The sequence below is a fragment of the Phlebotomus papatasi genome, chromosome 3 (genome assembly GCF_024763615.1).
Source record: "Phlebotomus papatasi isolate M1 chromosome 3, Ppap_2.1, whole genome shotgun sequence".
In the NCBI taxonomy this organism is placed as follows: domain Eukaryota; kingdom Metazoa; phylum Arthropoda; class Insecta; order Diptera; family Psychodidae; genus Phlebotomus; species Phlebotomus papatasi.
The window spans coordinates 40,759,283-40,784,664 of record NC_077224.1 but is presented as its reverse complement, the minus strand read 5'-3'; the positions used below and the strand labels follow the sequence as shown (position 1 = coordinate 40,784,664).

General features: G+C 32.4%; 1 protein-coding gene across 27 annotated transcripts in view; it reads right to left on the bottom strand.

The window, feature by feature from the left end:
* Window positions 1-1,134: 1,134 nt before the first annotated feature.
* The window catches only part of LOC129805674 (tensin-2), a 253,929-nt gene continuing 229,681 nt past the window's right edge, over window positions 1,135-25,382 (bottom strand). For 5 of the 27 annotated variants that reach the window (XM_055853723.1, XM_055853730.1, XM_055853751.1 and 2 more), the window contains 11 exons: window positions 16,455-16,800; window positions 16,048-16,215; window positions 13,656-14,117; window positions 13,201-13,367; window positions 11,008-11,073; window positions 10,372-10,509; window positions 6,909-7,496; window positions 6,690-6,734; window positions 2,296-2,337; window positions 1,594-1,692; window positions 1,135-1,528 (listed from right to left, as the gene is read on the bottom strand). In XM_055853723.1, the coding sequence (XP_055709698.1) occupies window positions 1,360-1,528; window positions 1,594-1,692; window positions 2,296-2,337; window positions 6,690-6,734; window positions 6,909-7,496; window positions 10,372-10,509; window positions 11,008-11,073; window positions 13,201-13,367; window positions 13,656-14,117; window positions 16,048-16,215; window positions 16,455-16,800 (2,290 nt within the window). In that variant the 3' untranslated portion in view covers window positions 1,135-1,359. The remainder of the gene's footprint in view (window positions 1,529-1,593; window positions 1,693-2,295; window positions 2,338-6,689; window positions 6,735-6,908; window positions 7,497-10,371; window positions 10,510-11,007; window positions 11,074-13,200; window positions 13,368-13,655; window positions 14,118-16,047; window positions 16,216-16,454; window positions 16,801-25,382) is intronic. The other 22 variants (XM_055853729.1, XM_055853750.1, XM_055853747.1 and 19 more) reach the window with 20 other exon arrangements.

Below are 25,382 nucleotides of genomic sequence, written 5' to 3'. Positions count from 1 at the left end.
GAAAAGAACTGAAAGCAAATGAATCAACAATAAAAATCCAATTGAAATAAATTAAATTCACATATATATTTCTGTTTTTTCAATATTAATACAATTATTACATGTTTTATCATCATTTTATGTATAATATCTTTTTGTCGGAGCTGCCAAATTAATCCATTTTATGATGGTTTTAAGTGACTTTTTAGAACCATTTTATTCAGTTGCTTTTTTTTCCTGAAGACTAGTTATCTTGTATGTGCATTTTCTCAGTTACATTGTTAATAAAATTTCTCCGCATAATTTGAATTACTTTTCAGGCACGCTATTTATGTATATTTGATTATAAATTAATTTGTTACGCAAGTAATGCTTTCGTTATAAATATTAGTGTACAGTAGTTATTTATTACAAAAATTTCCGCGATCAAATGGACATTAAATCTCTCTTCCTCCGCGGAAGCTTATTTTGGGGGGAGGAAAAAAGTGTTTGTTTAGCTAGGAAAAAACCAAGCTTTCAACAGAACGACATTAATTCACATTTGATCACCTTTCTCTCATGTACAATTTTTTTTCTTTCCTTTGTTAATTCTTCTTCACTTTTTTGTAATTTTCTCAGGATTTTTTTTTTGAAAAAAGTATATATTCACATTTAAGTTATATTTAATGCTTTCGCATTTCGTTCGTAATGTATTAACATAAAAAAAACAAATAAAAAAAATTAGGAAAAAAATATATTTTAATTTGAAAGATATTTTCGCAAGACAAAAAAAGTACAATTTCTTCTTTTTTTTTTACAATTTGTTAGACTTTAAAAGATCGAAGACAAGGCAAAACGCAGAAATTGAGGGACATCTTGGTGTTGTAATTCACAAGAAATTACAATTCAAGCTTTCACACGAGGACGTAAAACACGTAAAATTGAGAGAAAAATGGAAGATAGAATTCTTTTCGCGTATTATTAGTAAGTAGATTAATTTTAAAATTAAAACATTTTTCTCTTTAGCTAAAATGAAATGGTATGGCACTTTAATTCGTTTCAATGTATGCAAAAGTCAAGCATTCAATTTTTCAAACTCATTCTCATTCACATTTTTTTTGTGATTTTTTCAGTGCCTTCGGTCAATTTTTCTTTTCTTTTTTTTTGTAATCTCTGTTTTTTTATTTAAGTTATTGCATTAAGATTTTATTTTACCTAGTCAGATCTGTTAGGGGGGAGGGGGCATTTGTTTTAGGGCAAAAATATTTACAATGAAAGGGTAAATGTTCTTTGCTTTTTGTTAATTCAGCGAAATTCAAATAAGCGCGTCTCTTTTCTTTTTTTTTTTTTAGTTAGAAGTTAAGAGTTTGTGATTTTCCCTGCGAAAAGGCATATTTTTTTTTAGATAGCTCGGGACAGAGCTGGTTGGCTTGCAACTCCACCAAAGATGGCTTGATTGGCAAAGGAAGTAATCGCAGTTGCGGGCTGTGTTGGTTCCAATTCGCAGAAAATGTGACAAACGTTGTCCATCGAAGATGACGAGCGACGGGCAACAAAGGCAAAAATTCGACTGAAACCGAAAAAGAAGAGAAATCAGCCTCAGCAGAGGAAAGGGAGGAAGAGCCGAGGACTTACTTATTGACCACAGGGATGTCTCCTGAAGCCGGAACACTCCAGCGACGTTCATCGGGATCCAGACTGCAATGCGAAATACTTGTCGACGGATAATGTTTTCTGCAGAACCAAAAATTACAGGATGATCAATACTTTGTCCTTTATAAACTTCGTGCTTTTAGAGTTCTTAGAGATTTTGAATAATTTAATTTAATGCGAAACATGCTTTTTTTTAATTTTTAAAGTAGGGAAGGCTTTCAAGGTTCACACACATTTTGGCTTCGAACGCTTCATATTTTTCCCATATTCCTTCAATTAATCTGACCTAGTGACACTACATCTTAATAGCCAATCTTAAGTCACACATTTCCTGGAAAAATTAGGTCATGTTCATAAAAGGAATATTGAAAAATATGAAGTGTTTGACGCCAAATTGTGTGCTTAGCCTGTAAATCTTCCCTTGCCTTTTAAAATCTACTTCAAAATTGGTGCACAATTTTATGTTTCACGATAAAATGCATTGTAAGACAGAAATTAATATAATTAATTTAATAAGGATTTCCTACAAACATTCATGATATTTTTAAATTTGTGTTCATGATTCTATACTTAATGATTCATTGTTACGGAAATCATGAGATTTATGACTATTTTCCATAAAAATTTACGTTATTTGGTGCAAAAACAATTAACTACAATAAATTCTTTTCGCTGACAACTTACATAACATTTTCATAAACATTTAAAACTGTGCGACCAAAAAGACTAAAAGGTAGAAAAAATAGAGAAATAAAAGACAAAAATTTTCTAAACCACCTTTCAAGTGAAGCAAATAAAGTAATTATAATTCTAAGAAAATTGTTTTACTTTCTTTTTTGATTATAAACATTATAAACCGATTTGTAAACTATTAAAGTTAGTTTATAAATAACTACGCAACTTATTTAATTTATATCAGAGATAGGATATGTAATAAACGTAAAATTTATAGGCAATTCTTTATTTCGAAATGAATCTTTAAGTTTAAGTCTTTTATTTCGTTGAGCTTTTAATGTATCAAACTTTTTAATACCGAAGCTGGAATGGAAATGATGGGAAAATATCAATTTCTTTAAATTTTTCTTTAATTTTAAAACTGCTTAGGATGACGTTTTAATCATTGAAATACAGAAATTTCGAGACAAAATATTATTATAAAACATCATAACCCTTTAGGGGAAAGTGACCATGCTTGATACGATCCAAGCTTGATAATAACTATTTTTTTCCTATGTTAATCAATAGTTATGACTCATCGCAATATATTTCAATAGCTGGTGCTAAGTCTCACATTTCCTAAAAAAAATAGGATCCTAGCTTTTTTTTCCTAGTTTCAGGAAGCAAAAATCAAAAATGGGTCCAAAACTGTAATTTCGATACATGATATTTCATAAGTATTTCTTAATTAATGTCGCTGTTCACGAAAACTACTATCATAGGCACATAGAGGGGTCATCAGTACTAATATTTATGTAAAAATATTTTTACTTGGTGGACACTGTTTTTGTGGGTGGTAATATATTCATAAATTCTACTTGTGTCCATCCTATATTTTAAAAAGGGTCCATGAATGATAATTTTAATGTGGCAACTATATCATTTGATGTGATTATTTTATAATTACACATATTGCAATCCGCCAATTTTATCGACAATTGACATAATCTTCAACCCTGTTGCCTGAATTTTAAGGTTGCAGAATGACATTTTCATGGACTGGTTTTTGCTAGCGCCCTAATGTCATAAAAACATGGCTTAGAAAAATTACATAAAAGTGATTTTAAAACTAATAACCAGTCTTACAAACGACTTAAGCAGATAGATTAGAGTTCCGTCTAAATATTGATGTGCAATTTTTTGTATTCGGTGAATTTTTTGCAGTGAAAATGGGCCTCCGAATTGTCGAATCAATTATTATACAGGAAGGCCCCGGACCCAACTTGTATAAAAATCGCTACTGAATTTCCATTTTCTTCTTGAGGAAAATCTAAGGATTTCCAAGAACTATTTGAGGTTGGATTATGAACCTAATAAGTGAGATATTTTTTTGTCATAGTGAAAGAATCGCTTCGGTTTGTGTGGTAATCAAAAAATAATCACAAACCTTGGACATCATTTTACAGTATCAAGCATGGTCACTTTCCCCTACTACTTCCTCAACTAATTTTTTTTAAACATTTTATCCATTGGATGAAGGAAAATTTCTAGAGAAATATAAAAACTAGTTTATTTTAAATATCGGATCTTGCTAGTCGCATATTTTTTCCAACTCTCTAACAATATAAGGATACTCCGATGTTAAAACCAGATGTCCTAAAACCAAAATCATTCATCCACCCAATTTTCCACTTCTCCAAAATTGACCAAGTCATTGCTTAAGCGCATTTTGTAGGTACAGAATATCCTAGATTAAAAAATTGCTAGAATCCAGGACGATAAACGCCGGGAGTCCTTGTAAAAAAGCCTTCACTGAGTGAGAGAAATCCGAAAAAGTTAAAATAACATTCCGGAAATGTTAATTTTACCTTGAATTATTGATCCAAAATCGGTGTAAATATTCCCTTTTTAGGTGTATTATGGATTAAAGTTACCCTTTTTCATGTTAATTTTACCCTTAAAAATGTGTTAAATTAACATTAAAAAGTGTTGATATATTTTTACACCTAAAAATGTTAAAGTTACGAGTAAAAAAAAATAATCGCACCCTCTTTTTTTTCTCAGTGTTTATACTACCTAAAAATCGCTGTTTTGACAACAAAACGCAAGAACTGCTAAAGCGATCTTGATGAAATTCGGTATAGGGTCAGTGTATGACTTAAACTTTTTATCCGTGCATATCATTGCCTCCCCTATTCTCCATTCTGGTAACTCCCATACAAAATAAGAGCATTTTACCTTATTACTCCTTTATAAGAAGACGTAAAAACTGAAATTCGACATGGGAATCAAGCTTAGAGAAAACTCATTAACTAGGCATACCACCCCTCCGCCACCCACCTGTCTGATATTCCCCATATAAAATGAATTTCTTCGCATAAATTGTTATTAATGAAATGAATTGGATATAAGTTACAACTTCTGTAGACAATAAATTGAGAAGCATCTCCAACAACTTGATTACAATATCAAAAAATTCACCACTAATGCCAATAATAATAATTCATTAATTATTTATGACACATAAAATTGTACTGATTACACAATGAGTATATGTTTCTTTTTTTTCACGTAATGCATCTAAAAATCTACAAAATGATTGTTAACGATATTAGTTATTCAATTTTTTCATTGAGTCAAATTCGATCGAAAAATTCTTCATGAGGGTTGTTGAAAGTACCTCTTCTCAGAAAGGAGTTATAAGGTAAAATGCTCTCATTTTGTATGGGGGCTACCAGAATGGAGGGTGGGGGGAGCAAATGGAACACAGGGATAAAATCTTTAAGTCATACACTGACCCTATACCGAATTTTATCACGATCGTTTCAGCTGTTCTTGCGCAATTCGTTGTCAAAGCTGCGATTTTTCGGAAGGATAAAGGCCTTTTTACAAGGACTCTCAGCGTTTATCATCCTGGGTTCTGGCAATTTTTTAATCTTATATCACTACCTATAAAATGCGTCTACTCTCATTTCTGGATAAAGATAAAGCAGCGCCCTTATACTTTTGACCATTCTTCCTAGAACTTTTCTTATGGTTTAGAACATTGGTCCCAGAACAAAATTTGTTAACTATACCAATGTCTATCCATTGACATAGGATTTTGTAAAAATACAGTACATCTTGGTTGATTTGTTTAACAAAATTCATTGTCATTTGAATTGCCAGAAATCTCAAATATGTGACTTCTGACAATGCCACGTAAGCTGAAATGGCAATGTCACGGCTACAGAATCGCATTTTCGAAAAATCTCTCCTAAGAATCGAACCCAATTTGTCATATGGCAATGCCTGAGCGTTACAGAATTCCCCTCCTGATTTGATCATTCTCCTTTATTGGAAAAATTTGTTTAGAGACTTTCCTTGAGGAAATATGCGAAAGAGCTTTTCTACCGTTGTGCTCTGGAGGTTGGTCACCAATGCTAAGACGGCGATGGACACTTGTGTCTTTTCTTCACATTCTCATGCTATTATACTATGCTTTTAATGGATTTTTATCTCAAAATTCAATGAAATAAACAAATAAAATTTAAAAAAAAATTTACACCAAATTAGTTTGTAACCGTTTGAAATATTCATACTGATCCTATTTGATTAATTTATTTCAAGAGTTCAAGGCATCAAGGGTTTAGAAGGGTATATTTGGAAGATAATTTTAAATAGTTGCTGAAATTCAAATAGTGAGCATGATTTTATTTGGAATATCTCTAAAATATCTTTATTTAACCAAATTACAGAATATGAAAAAAATTCAATTCTTAAGTAAATTTTTAAATAAGTTTAGGTAATAATATCATAATATATTTTCTTAATATTAATGAAAAACTCTGTTTTCAAACTTAGAAAATCAGCAACATGTTAAGACGTACAGAAGCTAATGGAAGTGATTTCAGGCTTTTCAAGAAAAGGTTTTAGGATTACCCAAAAAATCAATTTCTAAGTTTCAATATCTTAATTAAATAAGTTGCGTAGTAATTTTAGATAATAAATAAAATCTTGCGATAATCGGTTTAAACGTAAAAAAGTATAGGTCGACAAGCAATATTCGCAAATTGCTCGATTATTTCCAAATTTAATTCTTTATTGCTATTTTATGTTCTTGAAATTTTACATTAAATGAATTTCTCACTTTAAGATTTATTATAGTATACGATTTTAAAAGGTTTACATGATAACAATGGAAAAAATAGAAAAAAAAACTTTAAAAAGATGATATTTTTTTATTTCAAATATTTCTTTAAAAAAATTTCTTTAAGTATTGGGATATCATAAGGATAGGAATAAACACAAATAGATCTATGTAAATGAATTTTTAAAAATTTTGTGAGATTGAAATTCTGACCTTATTTTCAAGTAAAATTATTAAATACAATTGATTTCATGATGATTGATACATTTAATTTCTATAAACGAAAACTTACGTTGTAATAACTTCATATAAATTAAAAAGGGTGTCATCCAAAAGACTAAAAGGTTATAAATAAAAGAAATAAAATAAGAAAATTTCAAAAACAACGTTTTAAGAAAGTAAAAAGAAATAAAAATGGAAAGTTTGAGCAATCTGCGAATTAATTTTATCCATTGTTAAAATTTAAACGTTGTTTTTAAAAAGTTTCTCTTCAAATTATTGCACGTCTTACCTGAAGAAGAGCTGGCGAGTGTTGTCGGTAAGCGTTATTCCCTGGTTGGTCACCTTGAAGTGCACTTTAGTGGGCGACGGAAGTGGTCGTCGGGAGAAGAGCAGAGTCACCGCTTTCCTCACAGCTTCCGGTCCCGTGAGACTCTCCGTCTCAACGCTGCATAGGAACAGCACATTGCATGCAGCCCCATGGAGCAGAAGCTGTTGCTGGGCCGGCGATGGATACTCCGAGTGCTGGATATCCCTGTCGGGGATGATAAGGCGACAGGGCAGTGCCAGCGGGGTGATTGAGTGTTGGTACACAAGAGCCGACAAGGATGTAAACACCGGCTCATTGGCACATCCCTTGAGCCTCACTCCGCGTGTTGTAGGCTCAACCAGGAAGTGACGTACGAGCTCATCTCCGGATCCACCCTTGGCAACATGTGGCGGTGGATAGGCCACTTTCAGGACAAGACCAAAGGCATTGGCAAAGGATTTAGAATCCCTCACAATAAAGGTGCCTGGGGGAGCGTCCCGCAGCAAATTAGCTGCCTGCTCGCGAGAGATGTTAGGCTTGTACCAATATTTGGATGAATCGCGAACGAATCTGCAGAAGGATGAAAATTAAAGATGTTAAACGTTATAAAATATTTTAGTTTTATCATGGTCTCTGATTAGCTGGAGTCGCTACGTTAGAGCTTTACAAACTTTGAAAGCTTTTTATCTCTTGTCAATCAGAGGACACGATGGAACTAAAATATTTTCCGAGATTCAATATTGAAATTTTGAAAATTAATTCAATTTATTCAGAAAGAATTAATCTCATAGAATATCTTATTAAAATCACTAAAACGTAAATTACCCTGATGAAAAAAAATGATAAAAGAAAAGAACTAATGTTGAGATTCGATAAAGAGCTTTTGCGGCTTTTGCAGTGATAGCTGTTTTTTTTATTTAAACCTCTAAAATAAACTGTGTAATACGTATAAGGACAAAAGTTTCGAAAAAAATTAAGACTTAATAATTAAGTATACACTAGGACTTATAACTTGTGTCTACAGTCTACACAGTAAAAAAATATTACCAGGACTAGCGTTGGTTTGTTTTTTACCATGATTATTCTTGTAAATTTACTCAAATATGTATTTTAGCAAAACGCGTGATCTGAAAACGTCTAATTTGAATTTTATGTAATGGTAAATTGTGTAATCAACTGCGAATAATTACACAATTGTGTACATTTTCTTACATATTTCGTGTAAAATTACACATTTTTCAGACAAAATGTGTACAAATTACACAATTTTCAGATAACATGTGTACAAATCACACAAATGAGTATCAGTACACACGATTACATATTTATGTAAAGTTTACTATGAAAATCATGGTAAAGTAGCTGAAATTTTTTTACTGTGCACTTTACCATGAATTTCATTGTAAATTTTACATAAATATGTAATCGTGTGTACTGATACTCATTTGTTTGATTTGTACACATGTTATCTGAAAATTGTGTAATTTGTACACATTTTGTCTGAAAAATGTGTAATTTTACACGAAATATGTAAGAAAATGTACGCAACTGTGTAATCATTCGTAGTTTATTACACAGTTTACCATTACGCAAAATTCAAATTAGACGTTTTCAGATCACGCGTTTTGCTGAAATACATATTTGAGTAAATTTACAAGAATAATCATGGTAAAAAAGCAAACCAACGATAATCCTGGTAATCTTTTTTTATTGTGTAGCTGACATTTTTTTACTGTGTAGGTAGAATAATAATTAATAAAATATTGATTTCTTTATCTTTATCTTTTTCAAAATATTCAGTTATTTATAAGAATACTTAAAGAATATTTGAAATAAACGAAATATTTTCTGAATAAAACATAAGGTAAACTACTAAGCTTTATGTCTTTATAGTTTAATTAAAATATTTTTAAAATATTTAGCAAGTTAAGAAAAGCAGCACTGATTGAGATTCGATCCCTAGCTTTATAAATCTTCAGCTATCATAGGGATTCAAATAGACTCAGGCTGATCTATTAAACTATTAAGCTAGTAAAGTCACACTTACGACTTAAGCCGAGAGAAGGCTTAACATAATTATAATCCAAATAATAATCATATTACATTTCCATCAGTTTCTGACTAATCCGTCTCTCAGCTTAAGCCGAGAAACGGCTTAGTGGGAAACTGATGGGAATTTAGTCAATTCACTATTTTGATTATAATAACAATAAGACGTCTCTTGGCTATAGTCGTAAGTGTGTCTAGGGCATTAGTATCACTGATTCAGAAGTCCTTTGTACTAATACTTTATCGCTAAATTACCGAAATACCGAATCCTTTACTGCTAAATTTAACAGGCTCAAAGTTCTCGAGGATCAGCCTGAGTTTATTTGAGCCCTTATGATGCTATTCCAATGAAAAAATGAGCATGTTTTTTTTTAGCATATTACTGTTCTCAAGTACTAAAAAGACCATGACTGTTCCCACATGTTATTTCAATTAATGTTAGAAAAGTTCAACCGAAATCCGAATTCGAATATTCCCTCCGTGCAAGCTTTCACTCGATCACAATGCCATCTGACATTCAGTCAGTGTGGAGTAACCTGTCATGTCAGCTTGGTGGCGTGATGCAGTTGGATGGCCGGCAGTTGGCAACTTTAGCCTAAACCGCGGGTTTTCGCAGGTTTTCCATGAGTTTTTCCGTGAATTCTCAGTGGTGAAAAGTCGGCGAGTAGCATTAATATTCTCTACTTAATATTTTCCTTGAGATGACATATGGGAACAGAAGTGGTCTTTTTCAGTACTTGAGAACAGTAATGTGCTAAAAAAACATGGTCACATTTTCATTGGAATAGTACCATTATGACCTAGACACACTTATAGACATAGTTACGATATAAGCCGAAAGACGGCTTAATGGAAAACTCATGGAAAGTAGTTTTTTCATTATTTTGATTATAATTACGTTAAGTCGCCTCTTGTCTTCAGTCGGCAAATTTGAGAACATTATGCTTATTTTTCAGAATAGAACTTTAATTACTTTTATTAAGGTAAAATTTTTGTATATTCCAACCATTTTTTGAAGAACCCTGGACAAAAACTAGGTACTGTTTGTTAATGCATTTATATTAAACAGTTGAATCCTTTTGTTCCGCATGGAATTCGTTCTACGAACGATTTATTTAAAAGAAATCTCGTGCGGGTATCCAAATTTTCTCGAAGCTTAATGCAATTTTGCACGTTTTTCTCGGTTCGGAAAATATGCATAATCCCGGGACCCCGTGTAAAATGATAATTCAAATACCAACGGGCGGTTTAACCGTTGGGGAGAAGTTAGTACTAATTAGTTTTTTTTTTAATTAAACGGATAATTTTTCGATTTTTATGTTTAAATTCTCTTTGTGTAGCCTCTCATTTTCTAATAATTTCTACTAAATTAATTAAATAAGTGAAAAAAACTTACTTTACGTGATGTGGAGCAACTTCCTGAGGCTCACTGTTGGCAGTTGAGGTGGTGGAGTTCCTGCGAGAAGTATAGCACGATACCGAATCATTCTGATTCACTAGATGATGAACTTGATGGCCAGAATAGAGGTCCTTGCTGTAGAGAAATTATTTGGTTGATGAAGAGAAATATTCACAAAGAATAAACACCTTAAAAATCATTAACAATCAGTACGATTTCTATAGGACATGGAAGTATAGGAGAAAAGTATAACTACAATGTTAAAGACAACATTCTTCATGGTAAAAAGAAAACTCTCACTAATGAATATAGAGTTAGCTAAGGTATATCACAAGTTTGTCAATTGTGAAACAAGATCACAAAGGATTGCATTCTAAAGAACCATGCTCTATCACTTTTCTCTTGTGCTTTCAATATGACAAAATGCTTGGAATTTTCGTGCGTTTTGTCACCATTTTTTGGGATGTGGGTGTGTATGCTGTTAAGTTTACTCATCAATTTGTTTTTAAAGGTGGGAGACAGAGAAAATGTTAAGATAACAAAAGTCCAAAAAGAAAAAAAAAACGAAACACATTCCAAATTGGGGAATTTGAGTTTACAGAGACAGAGATTAAACATCTTGCTGGTGCTAACCTCCAGTCGTGTGTTGAGACGGACGTTTTTTGACTTCGCAAAGACCACGCAGGATTGCCAAATCGTCTATTTTGGAGACACAATTTCAAAAGACAAGGTAAGATAGGGCAAAAGAAAACTGTAAATGTTTTTTTTTTGGTTTTAGGGGACTTTTAGGCAAATTTTTGCAACAGATATTCAATCCCTTTAGGCTTTAGTATAGTTTGGATTAAGTTGCTGCACTTAAAATGTCGAAAAGTGTAAAACAAATAAAAAGTCACAATTAAACTTTTCAGAAGTACTTTGAAAAGCTTTTTATCCAGGAAATAACAAAGATTAATTATACATAAAACAAAAAAAAATCACAAAACCTAAGAAATTCTACCAAAAACCAAAACTTTTTTTTTGCAGAACTTTAAAAAAAACTTTAAAAATGCGGAATCTGAGAAATTTAGTAGAATATTTTTGGAAGATTATTAAAAATAATTAAAAGACTCTACTAAAACTTAAAAAAAAACACTTATAAAAGCTATTTTTGAGAAAGTTCTGTTTTTGATCAATTTCTTTACCGATTTAAACCGTTTTTTTGCGGATTTAGACAATGGGGCGCTAAAAGGTTATAATTAGTGAATATCTTTTCTTGAAGGAAATTTTGTTTAAGTTTGATAATAATGCCCCTAAAATATGACCTTGACCCGAAAGACAAAAACATTTCCATAGCAAATTCTTCAGAAACATCTTTCAATTGAATTTTTTAGTACAGAAATTATATGAAAATATTCAATCTTAATGAATACTGCATATAATGTAAGCAGAATCGCAGGAATCTTACTAAAATTAAGCAGACAAATTTTTCGTCTGCAGAAAATCCCGGAAAACTGATTTAAAAAAAATGGAATTAAAGCGCTTTTTTGTGTTAACGCAGTTTTGATTATTTTAGACAGATATGAAAAGTTTGCTAAATTCCTTAAAAACTCTTCTTAACACGATAGTTTTTGTTTTGAAGAAAGGGGCTCAGAAGCTCATCACAAGTTTCCCCAAAGGTCTTTTAAAACATCTAGGGTAAGTGTGCCAAATTTCGACATAGTTGCATGCAAGTGCCAAAGTCTCAAGATTGAACTTTAAAAATTTTTAATACAAATTTAATTTTTTATTCCTTCTTCTTATCTTAAGGACTATTCTTTGGAACCTTGCAGACCGTTTATAGCCTTTATTTACTCTAAAATCATTTTTTATACATTTTGAAATGAATAAAAATGTAGACATAGCATTGGTGGCCTATTTCGGCCACTTTCATTCTTATAGGTCCTTGCCGATCCGGAATTCTCCCAACGTTTTTTTTTTACAATATTTTGTTTGTCGAACCGACATTTTTTTGTTATTTTTTTGCATTGTGTAATCTCATAGAGTATGCAAAAACTAAAAATTCATGAAAATTCGAAAAACAAAAATGTGGCCGGAATTGCAAGCTGGCCGGAATTTGATACACGTACCCTATTTGAAGTACTTTTAATAAATATTACATATTTTGCAATGTTTCTTTTCAGAAATTCACCATGAATTCATTTATATAACCAAAACATTTATAAATCACTCAGAAAAAAACATTATTGTAAAATTGTTAATAAATGTTTTTGATTTACTGTATTGAAGTCTTACGAAATGCTCGTAAATCGTGTAACACACAAACAAGTTCGTAAAAGTTTGTACTTTTTCACAAATACTGTTTGTAACTTGAGCACTTGACGAGAACGTTTTGTCTCTTTAAAAACATTTGTTCGTACATTTTTGTTTGTCTGGGAATACTTTACGAACAAATAACAAAACATTACGAAGATTTTTCTGTAGGTATGTCCATGATTATTCAGGAATAAATGTTTGTAAAAGAACAAAAAAATCCGATGAAGTGATCATGTTACGAGAAATTTTGTTTTCTTTTTAAATATCGGTCTGTAATCTTAAATCTTAAGCGGTATTGAAACTAGTAGTTAATATCAGTTTCTCAAAGTTCCCGAGTTCCGAAATTTGAAACGAAAACAATTGCAAGCGTAGATTCGGAAACTTTAAAAGTTTAAGTTATTGTAGTGCAGAATCTTCAAGACAAATTACATGTGATTCAGTTTTTAATCAAAATAGACCATTTTGCGACATTTTAAGTGCAACAACCATCAGTTTTTGCTTGAGAAGTCTTTTGACATTCAACTCAGAACTCACCGTTGTGATGTCGGACTCTTGGGAGGCAAAGCCGGGCTCGTATTTCCGTTGACACCAAAAGAATATGGGGTTCGTGGTGTAACTGGAAAAGCAGGAGTTTCAGGCCTTGGTGATCCACCAATTGGCGAAAAGTCATCATTGTAGGACGAGATTGATTCCTCACGAACCTAGTAGAAATGCAAAAAAAACATCCATATTTTAAAATCCATAATGTTCAAAGCCAACAACTTTTCTCTGGTCTCCATATTCGTGGCGAGGATTTGAATTAGTGGTTTTTTGTTTTGTTGATTAGTTCAACGATCAATGAAGAGACATCATGCAGAGAATTTTGATTGTTCATTGATCAAAAAAAAAAGTTAAAGAAGCCAAACGCAAGAGTGGATGACATGAAATGGTTTTGAATGTTTTTTTTTTTTCTTGTGGAAGATGTTCTTTTGTGGTTGAATTTGTCCTACCTGATCGCTCCAAGATACGCCATTACTTCTTTCTGACAGACTTGGTGAGACAGATGAACTATTTTCTGATTCACTATTGATCTTCCTAATTGCTGGTGACTCTGAGCCATTGGTTAAACCTACTCTCCCATGACCATTCATCATCCCCTCATTTGGTATCCTATTGTTGCGTTTCTTCGTATGATTGTTGGTAAAATCAGTCAAATCCGCAATAACATCCGTCAAAGTATGCGAATTTACTGGTTTTCTCTTAACCGTTGCTGTAAAGTCATTCTCCAGGGGATCACCTTTATTTTTTCTCTGATCCTGCAACCTCTCAATCTCCTTGGCATCGCATGTTAACTTCTCCAGCAATTCATTCAACGTCATTTGTCCAATCTCCTGATTATCCCCAGAACTTGGATTTGTCGTAGAAGACGTTGGGGATGAAGAAGTTGATCCAGACAGTCTTCCTTCCGATTCCTTTCCGGTTTTTTAAATCGCACATAATTCACAATCATTGTGAGTTATTTTGTGTGAGAATGGGTCAGGATGATGATGAAGGTGTTTGTTTTAATTAAAATTAAAAATGAACAATTTGTAAGTTAGTCATGCAAATAACCAAAAAAAAAATAATAAAAATTATAGTAGAAATAATATTACAGCAATGCAAAGGCCGGTATAATCAAGAAAAATAGTGCTGAGAGAGAGAGAAAGACAACAAAAAAGGCGAGTGAGATAAAAAGGTAAATTTAGTCAGGTAATAAATTAATTGAGAAATTATCTTTTTTTCGCTTCAATGCCTCATTTAGCCAATGTTTGTTTCTTGAGTCACTCTTTTTTTTGTGTAATTTTCTCCATCAATGATTATTTACAGACAAATTGCCTTCGACGCGGAGGAAATGCGCCCAGTTAAATTGGAAAGTCACATAGATTGCGACACAATGTGTAGGTATATTCTGTAGGAGCCAAGGGGATAATATCTCTAGGAATCCAAAGTTTTTAATTTAGACTTCAGATTTGAATGATGGCAAAGAATCACAGCTTCGTCAAATGAAATACTAAAAATTGTGACTAAGATGCCACACTGAGAAAAAAAGAGGGTACGATTAACTTTTTTCCTCATAACTTTAACACTTTTTAGGTGTAAAAATATAGCAACATTTTTTAATGTTAATTTTACACCTTTTTAAGAGTAAAATTAACATGAAAAAGGTTAACTTTAACCCCCAATACACCCAAAAAGGATAATATTTACACCGATTTCGGATCAATATTGCAGGGTAAAATTAACATTTCCGGAATGTTATTTTAACTTTTTCGGATTTCTCTCACAGTGTTAAGCAGTTGGCTTAAGTAGACAATTTATCGTCTTTATTTACTTTAAAATCATTCTTAATACATTTTAAAATGAATAAAAATGTGGACATAGCTTTGGTGCTCTATTTCGGCCACCTTCATTCTCATAGTTCCTTGCCCTTCAGGAATTTTTCCAATGTCTTTTTCACGTCATCTCGTTTGTTGAAGCTACATTGTTTGTTATTCTTTTGCATTGTATAATCTCTAGAGTATGTAAAAACTAAAAATTCATCGAAATTCGAGGAACAAAAAGGTGGCCGGAATTGCAAGCTGACCGGAATTTGGTACACTTACCCTACAATCGTTGTTTACTAGTTAAAACCTTTTGGATCTTCCTGTAGTAATTTAGAAAATGGAGCTAAATCAGGATGTTTTGACAAAAAGACAGCAAAACATTTCATAAATTAAGCTGTATCTTCGAAAAGAGGCGTGGTCCGTTAAATTTATGTGTGGGGCCAAAAAAGAGTGTCAAATAGCCAAGAATAGGAATCTGATCTACCAATATTATTAGAAATTTTACACCAAAAGACTTATAAGCATCCCTAATAAAATAACTCAGCCAAATTGCGATAGATAGCATTTAAATGGAATAGTTTATGACTAGAGTTTATAAATTGTGACTTATCGTATATAGATTTATTACGATTCCCTCAATGCAATTGTAATCGCATTACAATATTTCATAAAACGTGACAAATTTCAGAAGTTGGATAGTCCATTTGAGCATATTAAGTTATATTATAGGAAGCCTTTCAGTATTCGCACACATTCTGGCTTCGAACACTTCATATGTTTTCCGTATTCCTTTTATGAATCTGACCTATCTGTGGCAATATATTTTATTAGTTAGTCTTTAGTCACATATTTCCTGAGCTATTTCCTAAGTGTTTGCCTTTTTAAATTTTATTCTAGCCGCTTAAATACAAGTAAATGATATGAAAATTTCAATAATCCTGGAATTTTTTCAAAAGATTTTTCAGCTTAAAGTGATTCCTTTGAGATATCAAACCCTTGGGGAAGACTGTTGAAGTAATATAGCCCAGCAGATACATACCAATCTTGCATGTCCGTTAGAACGGGATGCACTGTCATTGGCCAATGACAAGAGACCATTCTGCTGCTTTTGCTCCTCTTGCCTTGTTTGTGATGCCTGAGGTGATACTTGTGCAATGTGACCATGCGGTGCCGCACTCAAGACAGACAATGGTGAATTTGATGATGACTACAATGTTTGGGGGTTTAATTGAGATCAAACGTGCGTTATTGGTTATGCTAATTGAAGTGCTCTCAAAACTAAATATTTTTGTGTGCTCAATTTAGTGCAAAATTTCTAAATGGTTTGTTTTTCTTTGTAGCAAAATTTATCAAAAAAAAAATACCCCTCAAAGTGGCTGTTAGTGAGATTTTCTTCAAAAAGCTGAAAAAAAAATGCAAGAAATGCCTATCTTAGGGTCAACTCACAATTGTCTGTTGCTTGGCCTGATCATGAGCCCGTCTGACTGCAACGAAGGGACGCTCCTTGACGGTTGTTGTTGTGGTCGTAAGAGTGTGGTAATTGCGATCGTTGAGTGATCGTGTGGGCGTTTGCACATGCAATGGACGTCGGTAGTCCACTTCATCTGCAAATGTCGTGTCACTGGTGTATCCATCGTATCTCTTGGAGGCACTCGATCGCGATCTATAGGGCCTTCCGGTGATCTCCGTATGAATTCTCCTCTCAAATACATCCCGCTCATCTCGCATCTTCTGCTCATTTCGAGCTCGCAATTTCTGTTGCTGCAACTGAAGCCATGACTGTCCAGTGAGCCTGTAGGGCATCAAGTGAATTTCAATTAGACTTCACACGAATTCCCATTTTTCCCCCGCGCAGACAGAAAACATCATTTGAATTTTCAGATAAACTTATTTTTGGATCAATGCCAAACGAATCATAAAGAAGAAAATCAAGGTTTCATCTTGAGTCTGTTACACGTTTCATTAGTTGAGCTCATGCGGTGGAAATTGCTTTTTTCCCCTTTTGATTTTTTTTTGTTTCACTGCAAAGATATTCTCCATCATGCCAATGAGATACAAGAGGGAAGAGCATAAAGACTCCCCTAATGAAGTCAATTTTCGATTGATCAAAATGATTGACATCGAGATTTGGTTGAATTAATTCAGTTCGTATCCACACATCATTTGCAACAATTGTATTTAAATGCACAAATGAGACAAGAAAAATGACTTTGAGCTGACTAGTCACTTTCAATTTCAACGTAGATTTGGTAAAATTTCAGCAAATGCCATTTCCAAACATTATTTAGTTTTTTTTTGTTGTAGTATACTTATGCTGTATTGGAAACATTAATTTTTAATTGACTCTAAATTTATGCTTGAGTTTGCATTGTATTTTGAAGATATGTGTTTGCTGATGAGACATCAAAATATTTCCTTGAAGGAGAACTTGTGCTCTAATTTTAAATGATGCTCTCTATATACCTCGAGATTCCGAGTGAGAAAAAAAATAACTTGAATAAGTATCTTTCCACTTGATTATTTATTGAAGATTGTTTGAATTCAAGTTTAGTTGAGATATTCCATTTGCTTTTGACAGAATAAAAGACTTTTTCTACAATGATTTTAGAAAATTTGAAATTAAAATATTTGTAAATTCTAAAAATAATTTAAAATTAAAAAAAAACTTTGTAATAAGAAAATACTTAAACTCAAACAGAAAGGTAAATTAATTTAAGGCTAATAATGTCCGGAAATTTTGAGGATTATCAATTCACTCTTAAGAAAAAGAAAACTTCAAGATTTATGTCAAGTTTGTAATACCAAAATTAAGGAATTCCTGTCCTCAGTAAAAAAGCAAATTGATGCTTCAAATAATTAAGGCTTAAAAATATCCTTGTGATCTTTAAAATTAAAGAGAATGTAATGTAAGGGTTTTTTTATATAGTTTTTAGAAGATTTTTAGGATTTTTCCTGATTGAATTTTGTAAAGACAATTTCAAATATCATAGATGTTGAAAAAACAACGTCCGTTTTCTTTAACAGAATGTTAAGAATTTTTTGATAAAATCAAGAAAAAAATAATTCTATCGAATAACAATTAAAATTTAAAAGTTTAAGGTTTTGCTACATTTTCTCTTTTAAACTATTTTTTCCCATACGCATATTGGATAATTTTGGATAATTATTTATTTCAGCACATTATCCGAATTGTTAGCGGAAAAGCATTTTTATTTACCGTAGTTCTTCAATAGCGTAAGAAAAATAACCTGATAGAGGTATAAATTCATTTTATTATTCTATTCTAGCTTCGCGGAAAGTCATACAAAGTTTTGTATGAAGTTGCGTTCGGAAAGTCTGACATCGCGTCGATTTTGATAATATGTTTCTTCATTCTCTTGCCTGATTTGAATTCTGAGTTATAAATTCTTTTCTTAGATACACTAAATGGGTTTTGAAAGAATTTAGGAGTAACTTATTAGGTGTTGTCTAATTAAAAAATCGCAGTGTTTAATACAATGTTTAATACTGTCCCATTTTCCCCTAATGTAAATAATTTAAATTCAATGACCGTTAAAACGTATACGCCGTACGTGTTCAACAGAAATACTTCGCATTTCCTTAAATATTTTTTTCCTTTTCATAAAATTCGTCTTATAATCTGTACTGAACTGCAAAATTCCATTCTATTAAATAAATATTTTATATTCAGTATTTCTAGTGCATTGACTGAATGGGTTAATAAGACTGTTAAGACCTTTCGTTTCTGATTATGATCAATAAAATTGGTTCGACAGAACTGGAGTTATGGTCATTTAACTATCAAAAATTGATAAGAAATCCTTTGCTTAAGATAATAGAGCCAAAAGAAAATTTGTGTCAAAATAAAGCATTTTCAGAAATGATGAGACATAATAGACAGAACCAATTGAAAACTTCACTGGAGAACTTCAGTTTAAAATTAAAGTTTCGTAGAGTTATTGAGATAGAAATCACCAAATTTATCACGAATTAAAACTTTATTAATTTGTGTAACCAATAAAAACAAACAGAAATTTAGCGCATCGTATGATACATTGCACTGAAGTTATTAACCCCTTGATAGCATCAAAACTTCTGAATTGAAGTTGATGGAAAACTGATCGCGATCTTACGTGAAATGATTTGAGAAGATCAGTGATTTGTGTCTTGGTAGAGAGAAAACTTGAGACTCTAACAGTTTTCTTCACTACAATTCATTGGTGTCTGTTAGCATATTTGGGAGTGGGACGGCCAACAAGTTACTTGGTGCATTCCAGAGAAGGCAGTTTGCTCCTCGAGAGCCAAGAGTGGCTTGATTTCTTGCCTTGTTGCACGCAATTTTTGGTAAAGACCACAAACAAGAATTATAAAATGTATTTGTTCGCATTTTATCCAATAGTTCAAAGTACCGTAAAGTTATGGGACAACCACCGATGTGATCATTTCCACTTAAGAAAATTAAAAGGACCAAACTTGAGGATATATAGAAATGTTGTTTGCTGCGCATATCCCACAAAGAATAAATCACCAAATTAACGAAAAAGCATACGTAAATATTTATATTAAATGCAAATAAGCGAAACATTTTGGCAAATTGTAGAGTCAGGAGCGATTTACCTTGCTGATGCACTTGGCGCGAAAATCTTATGGTCTGGGTGACTCACATTAGATCACTTTCGGTCCCAACAAAAATATATAAATAAGCGTCTTTTTCGTGGCCTTGTATCATTCAACATCGCAGAAGGGGAGAGTAATCTTCATCATGATAAAAGAGACCTGAACATGAAAGGATTTCTCAATAAATCGCACCTTAGAGAAATCAAAAGAAATTAAATATTTGCTTGATATTCCCGCGCATTTAATTGCTGATCAGCTTTTTTTTTATAAATTTTATTTATTCATCGGCTTTTATCAGGCTTAGATTTTCATTGAAGTCACTTCATGGAGGAGTCCTCGACCTGATTTGATGTACAATATTCTGCTTCCATTGCAAAGCCAATGGGTTTCTTTTTAAATTGAAAGAGAGAGAAGCTGATCGTATAAAAATCAGATATTATTTAACACAAATAAGGAAACTTGCTTTAGAGATATTTCACCTTACCATGAAGTCTCGGTGAAAATTTCACATGGAATATGACTTCTTGTGAACCTTCGCACAATCGTCATACACGGGTATTTTTATGTGGTCAGAAAAGGACAATAATCGCGAAGAACATTGAGAAGATTGTATAGAGGTTGCAGAAGTAATTGGCATAAGTTAAGGTTAGTTAGGTAAATAAGATGTTTCTTATGCAAAGTTGATCCAATTTTTATTCCAATTAGTATATTTTTAAAATTTTCATATCATAAAAAGGATTGGCATATTGCTAATGAATTTTAATTATTTTCTTATAAAAAATTAGAAGTCAGTTCATCAACTACTTTCCCATCATTTTAATAAAGAACATTAATGAATGACTTTCAAACTCGAAAAATTACGTAATAATGGGGAAAACTTTTAAAATGGGCTTAATAAACGAAGAAAACATATTCTTAGAAAATTTATTATGGTGATCATGCAAATTTTAAAAGAATTTGAAGGCAATTTATTCTATGTATATGAATTCCTGATATTTATTTTACAAATTATAGTTAACAATTGGGTAATAAATGTATTTGAACCTAATATCTAATTCATTTATACAAAAGCTGTTTAATAGAAATGTTCTCTTTTTTACGAAAATCGAAATGAATTAGGGAAATGTAGGCATGGTTCGCACAGAGTTAACGTTCAAACGATGCGAATTTTCTCTTTCTTTGCAAAGAGCTGACCTACCATTTCTCATCTCGTTTCATAAGCTTAATAATGATCTATCTTATGGCTAAGAATTGGCGAAATAGCTCTTTACAAATAAAGAGAAAATATGCGTTGTTTGAAGGTTCACTCTGTGCGAACCATGCCAACATTCCCCTACAGAGAAAACTAAATAAAACTTGCAAATTAATTGACTAAATAACTGAAAAAAATCACGAAACTTTTTGAGGTAGTACAATAAATAAATCCTATTAAATATTTTATTCTCTAGTTAAAAGTATTGACATCTTTGAAAGGGTTATCTAAATCTGGCTCAATCACAGAGCACGGTAGGATTAAATCAAGATATATTTTAAGATAAAATATTTAATTGCGTAAATAAAGCTTAAGCTCTCCAATTTTGAGCTATTATAATAAAATTTCGGAATATTTCATGATTTTTGAGTAGTTTTTAAGTAAAATATTTCATTACTTTTTGATAATTTAAATCCACTACATTTCTTTTTTAAGAAACCCCGAATGGAGGTAAAACTCAAATGTGTCACAATCCTGAAAAGCCAAGATATCAAAAGCTAGAATCCCGAAAATCAAAATCGAGAATGCTCAAAATCTTGAAAGGGGTGAACTAATACGGAGGAGAGAATGTGTAAAATAATTTTTCAAAACACCGAAAATATTTCTTGTCTTCAATAAGCGCAGGTACAACCGTGGAAGTAGCTATTACGCTTTTAAGAATTCAGCATTTTGGCTTTTGCGATTTTGGCTTTAGGGATTTCGGTTTTCGGGATTTTGGCTTTCAGGATTTTAGTTTTCAAGATTTTGGCTTTCGGGATTTTGGATTTCTGGATTTGGCTTTCAGGATTTTAGTTTTCAAGATTTTGGCTTTAGGGATTTCGGCTTTTCCGATTTTGGCTTTAGGGATTTCGGTTATCGGGATTTTGGCTTTCGTTATTTTGGCTTTAGGGATTTCGGCTTTCGGGATTTTGGCTTTCAGGATTTTGGCTTTCGGGATTTTGGCTTTCGGGACTTTGGCTTTAGGGATTTCGGCTTTTGCGATTTTGGCTTTAGGGATTTCGGTTATCGGGATTTTGGCTTTCTGGATTTTGGCTTTCAGGATTTTGGCTTTCGGGATTTTGGATTTCGGAATTTTAGCTTATCGAGTTTTTGGTTCATTCAGGATTTTAACTTTTTAGGATTTTTACGCATTCGAGATTTTAACTTGTCGGGATTTTGGAGCAAGTCAAGTGAGTTAAAGACGCTCAAAATGGGAACGGACTATTAGGATGAGATAATTTAATTTTCATTTTTAATAAACCAAATATACCGATATTATTCTAGAAAAATAGTCCCTTTTTGATTTGAAGCACCAGAAACTATTTTAGCATACTCAATAATCATTTGTATTAAAACTTTCGCGGTAACTTGCTTTTTAACATTTCCCCTCGATAAATATTGAATGTACTTTACTCTCTCACGCGTGTTGTTTGTTACTAAAATTTCCGATAAGATAAGATATAATACTGCCCATGTGCTAGCTCTCAGGTATATATGAAAACAACTAAAGACCGAATGTGAAATAGAAATTCCTCCGTGAATTTTTTCCAATTTGTCATTCCATTAGCAAAAGAACTAAATATTGGAAATAAAAAAAAAGTGCGCGTCGGTGATTTTGGATTCCAAATGAGTTGTTATCAGTGAAAAAAATTCCATTCGAAAATACCCAAAATAACTTTCACGAATGTGGAGCATAAGGTAGATAGTTGGAGATGTATCGTGCCTAACATTCCACATGATCTCCGGTGAGATGCATGGGATGTTGCGGATGGTGCAAGATGTGATGGGTATGTTTAAGAGAGTCTGAGGGACCGGTTCTTTTCCACCTTTGGTGAGGTTTTTCGTGAAATTTCTTCCACTTCTTCATCACAATGTCTCCATTCAGCCACGACCTTGGCACTGACCTCACAACTGCGCCTTTATTGCCACGGAGAACCTCACCATTAAATTGGTGTGTATATAAGAGTCGTTTATTTATTACCAATTTAGTGCAATTTTTATCTCTCGCTCCATCGGTGCTCATTGTTATATCACATGACGATACCATTTAGGCGGGATGGGTGCAAATTTCATGTGGGTGGATTATTGTATACTCAATCCGCAGTAATTGACTCTTTATTTTTCTCGAAAAAAAATACACTTCATTCTCTGTGCTATCTCATCTATAATTAGCTCAACTCAGTATATGGATGATGGAGGGGTTGGTGGGCTTTCAATATCAATGAAGAAAAACCAACAATATCAGCACTCTATATTGAGAATTATCATGACATTTTCCCATCCAACTAAGCACAATTTCCTCCTTATAATCTTTTGTAAAACTTGCCTCCTCGCTGTCTCTCTGCTTCTTTTGATATTGCTTCTCTGCGCCTTATTCGCAAAAACCAAATGAATAGAAGAATATTTATGGTGCTATTGTATGCAGAGTAGTATAACTGAATAGTGAAAAAGAATATCCCTTTTGTCTATCTTTGGATGATTATTTTGATAGAAAGGAAAAAATGTCAATTCTCAAGACTACACAGCACATTTTTTTTCTACCCCATTTGACCTATGCCTATCTCTGCTAAAATATCACCTTCAGTTGTTCATCATTATATGGTTCGATTTGTTGCAGCAGAAATTCCTCAACGTCGCCCAGACGATGGGGCATTCAATCAAGTCCTTTCATTGCATCTGACTCAGAAGATTCACTTGATGAAGTGACTCATGCTATTTCAATGCATGCGATTTTTTTTGTTGATCGTACTTCTGCATTGATTGCATTTCATCAAGTCTGATTTAAGCAAGAAATTAGACAATCTGTCCGACCTATATCATAAAGTCTGTTTGAATTAAAAGAGATTAACCCAGTAGAACGTTTGGGATTTGCTTTTTAACACAGTTGATAAGGCGGGTAAACAAGTACGCGCTGCGAGTAAACTCAAATGCAAATGAGACAGATTGTTTAATCGGCGCCGATCTGTCACTCTGATCGGCTGATCGTAGTTCAATTAAACCGTAAGATACACTTGTTAACCTCCTGAGAAAGAAACGTAAAACGAGAGTAGCTTTAAACTACTGACAAAGAAGATTGATTAAACTTTAGAAAACTAATGGATTAGGGTGAATGGAACACCTATTGACACTTTAAGAACTTGTGTCAGGACCTATTGACACCTTACTCTGTACCATTTAGGATATGAAATTCGAAGATCTCTCTTTATAGGAATAGGTATACTACAGAAAAAAACGTCATACTACTTACATTTTGTTAGATATATTGAATAAATTTCAACATTTTGATAAAAGTGTCAATAGTGTCAAAAAATTCCTTGTCTAACAGGTGTTCCTTCGACCCTACTTATTTGTTTATCAAATCCCGTACAAATTTAAACATTTCTAATTTTTTAAATCAATTGTTTTACTTTAAAATTCTTTTGAGTATGGTTTAAAAAGATTTATAAATAAGTTCGAATCAGTTTTGGATTGGTAAACATAAAATAGTAATAGTGAAGTGAAATAGCCATTGTTGAATCTTAGCTTTCTGGGAATGATCAGAAAAGGGAGAAAGCAAGAAAATTTCATTCAGCTCAACTATTTTTAAGATTATTTGTTAAACGAATATGCACTAAATTGAGCATAATAAGTAGATTTGAAGCTATTATCTCTTAATGCGTCTACACATTGGGAGCAATTTTCGTCAAAAATTGCGTTTTTGACAGAAAATTGACGTTTCTCCCTACAGCGCTGCAGGGAATTTCTTTCAAAAAAGCAATTTTTGACAAAAATTGCTCCCAATGTGTAGAGGCCATTATACACTGCTGGCAATAATCATAGCTCCACTTTTTCATACTGGAAAAACTTTGAAAAAAAATTTTTTTAGAAAAAAATAAAAAAAATCATTTGAAGGTATTTTCATACCGATATGAAAAATTGTCAATCGAATTTCATACCGTTAGAACTGTGAGTATTGTAATAGAATCTTTATCAAAATGGCGATTTTCGGGTGGCAATAATTATAGCTCCACTCAATAAATTTAGCTCCAGGGTATTTATTTTCAATCAGTGAAGGTAAATATCTTTTAATAATTAAATTAATAACTAGATTAACGTAATTAGAATCATTTTTATAAAGTTTTTCATGAATTTTGCTGAAATTTTGTAAGGAAAATGTGCAATGAACAAAAATAAGGGATTAATTAAGGTCTTGAAAAGGATGGAAATTGACAACCAAAAAATTTCCATAAAAATGACAAGATCATATCACCTTTCATCCGAATTTGTCCATATAGCCGACATATATGCATTTTAAACCACTTCCAGGGCTAAAAATCTTCTTTTGTTAGAGGCAAAAGTGTGCAAATTTCCATGTTACAGTCGAAGAAAACAAGTTTTCTACCGAAATTTGATGTAAAACAATGCTGACTGCTTAGTCTCATCATGTCTTGTTCATTCTGCCCCAAACCAGAATTCTAAGTAACTAAGGTGGTCTTCAGAATACTAAAATAAAAAATTATCAAAAAGAAGCTTTTTGCAGTTTGATG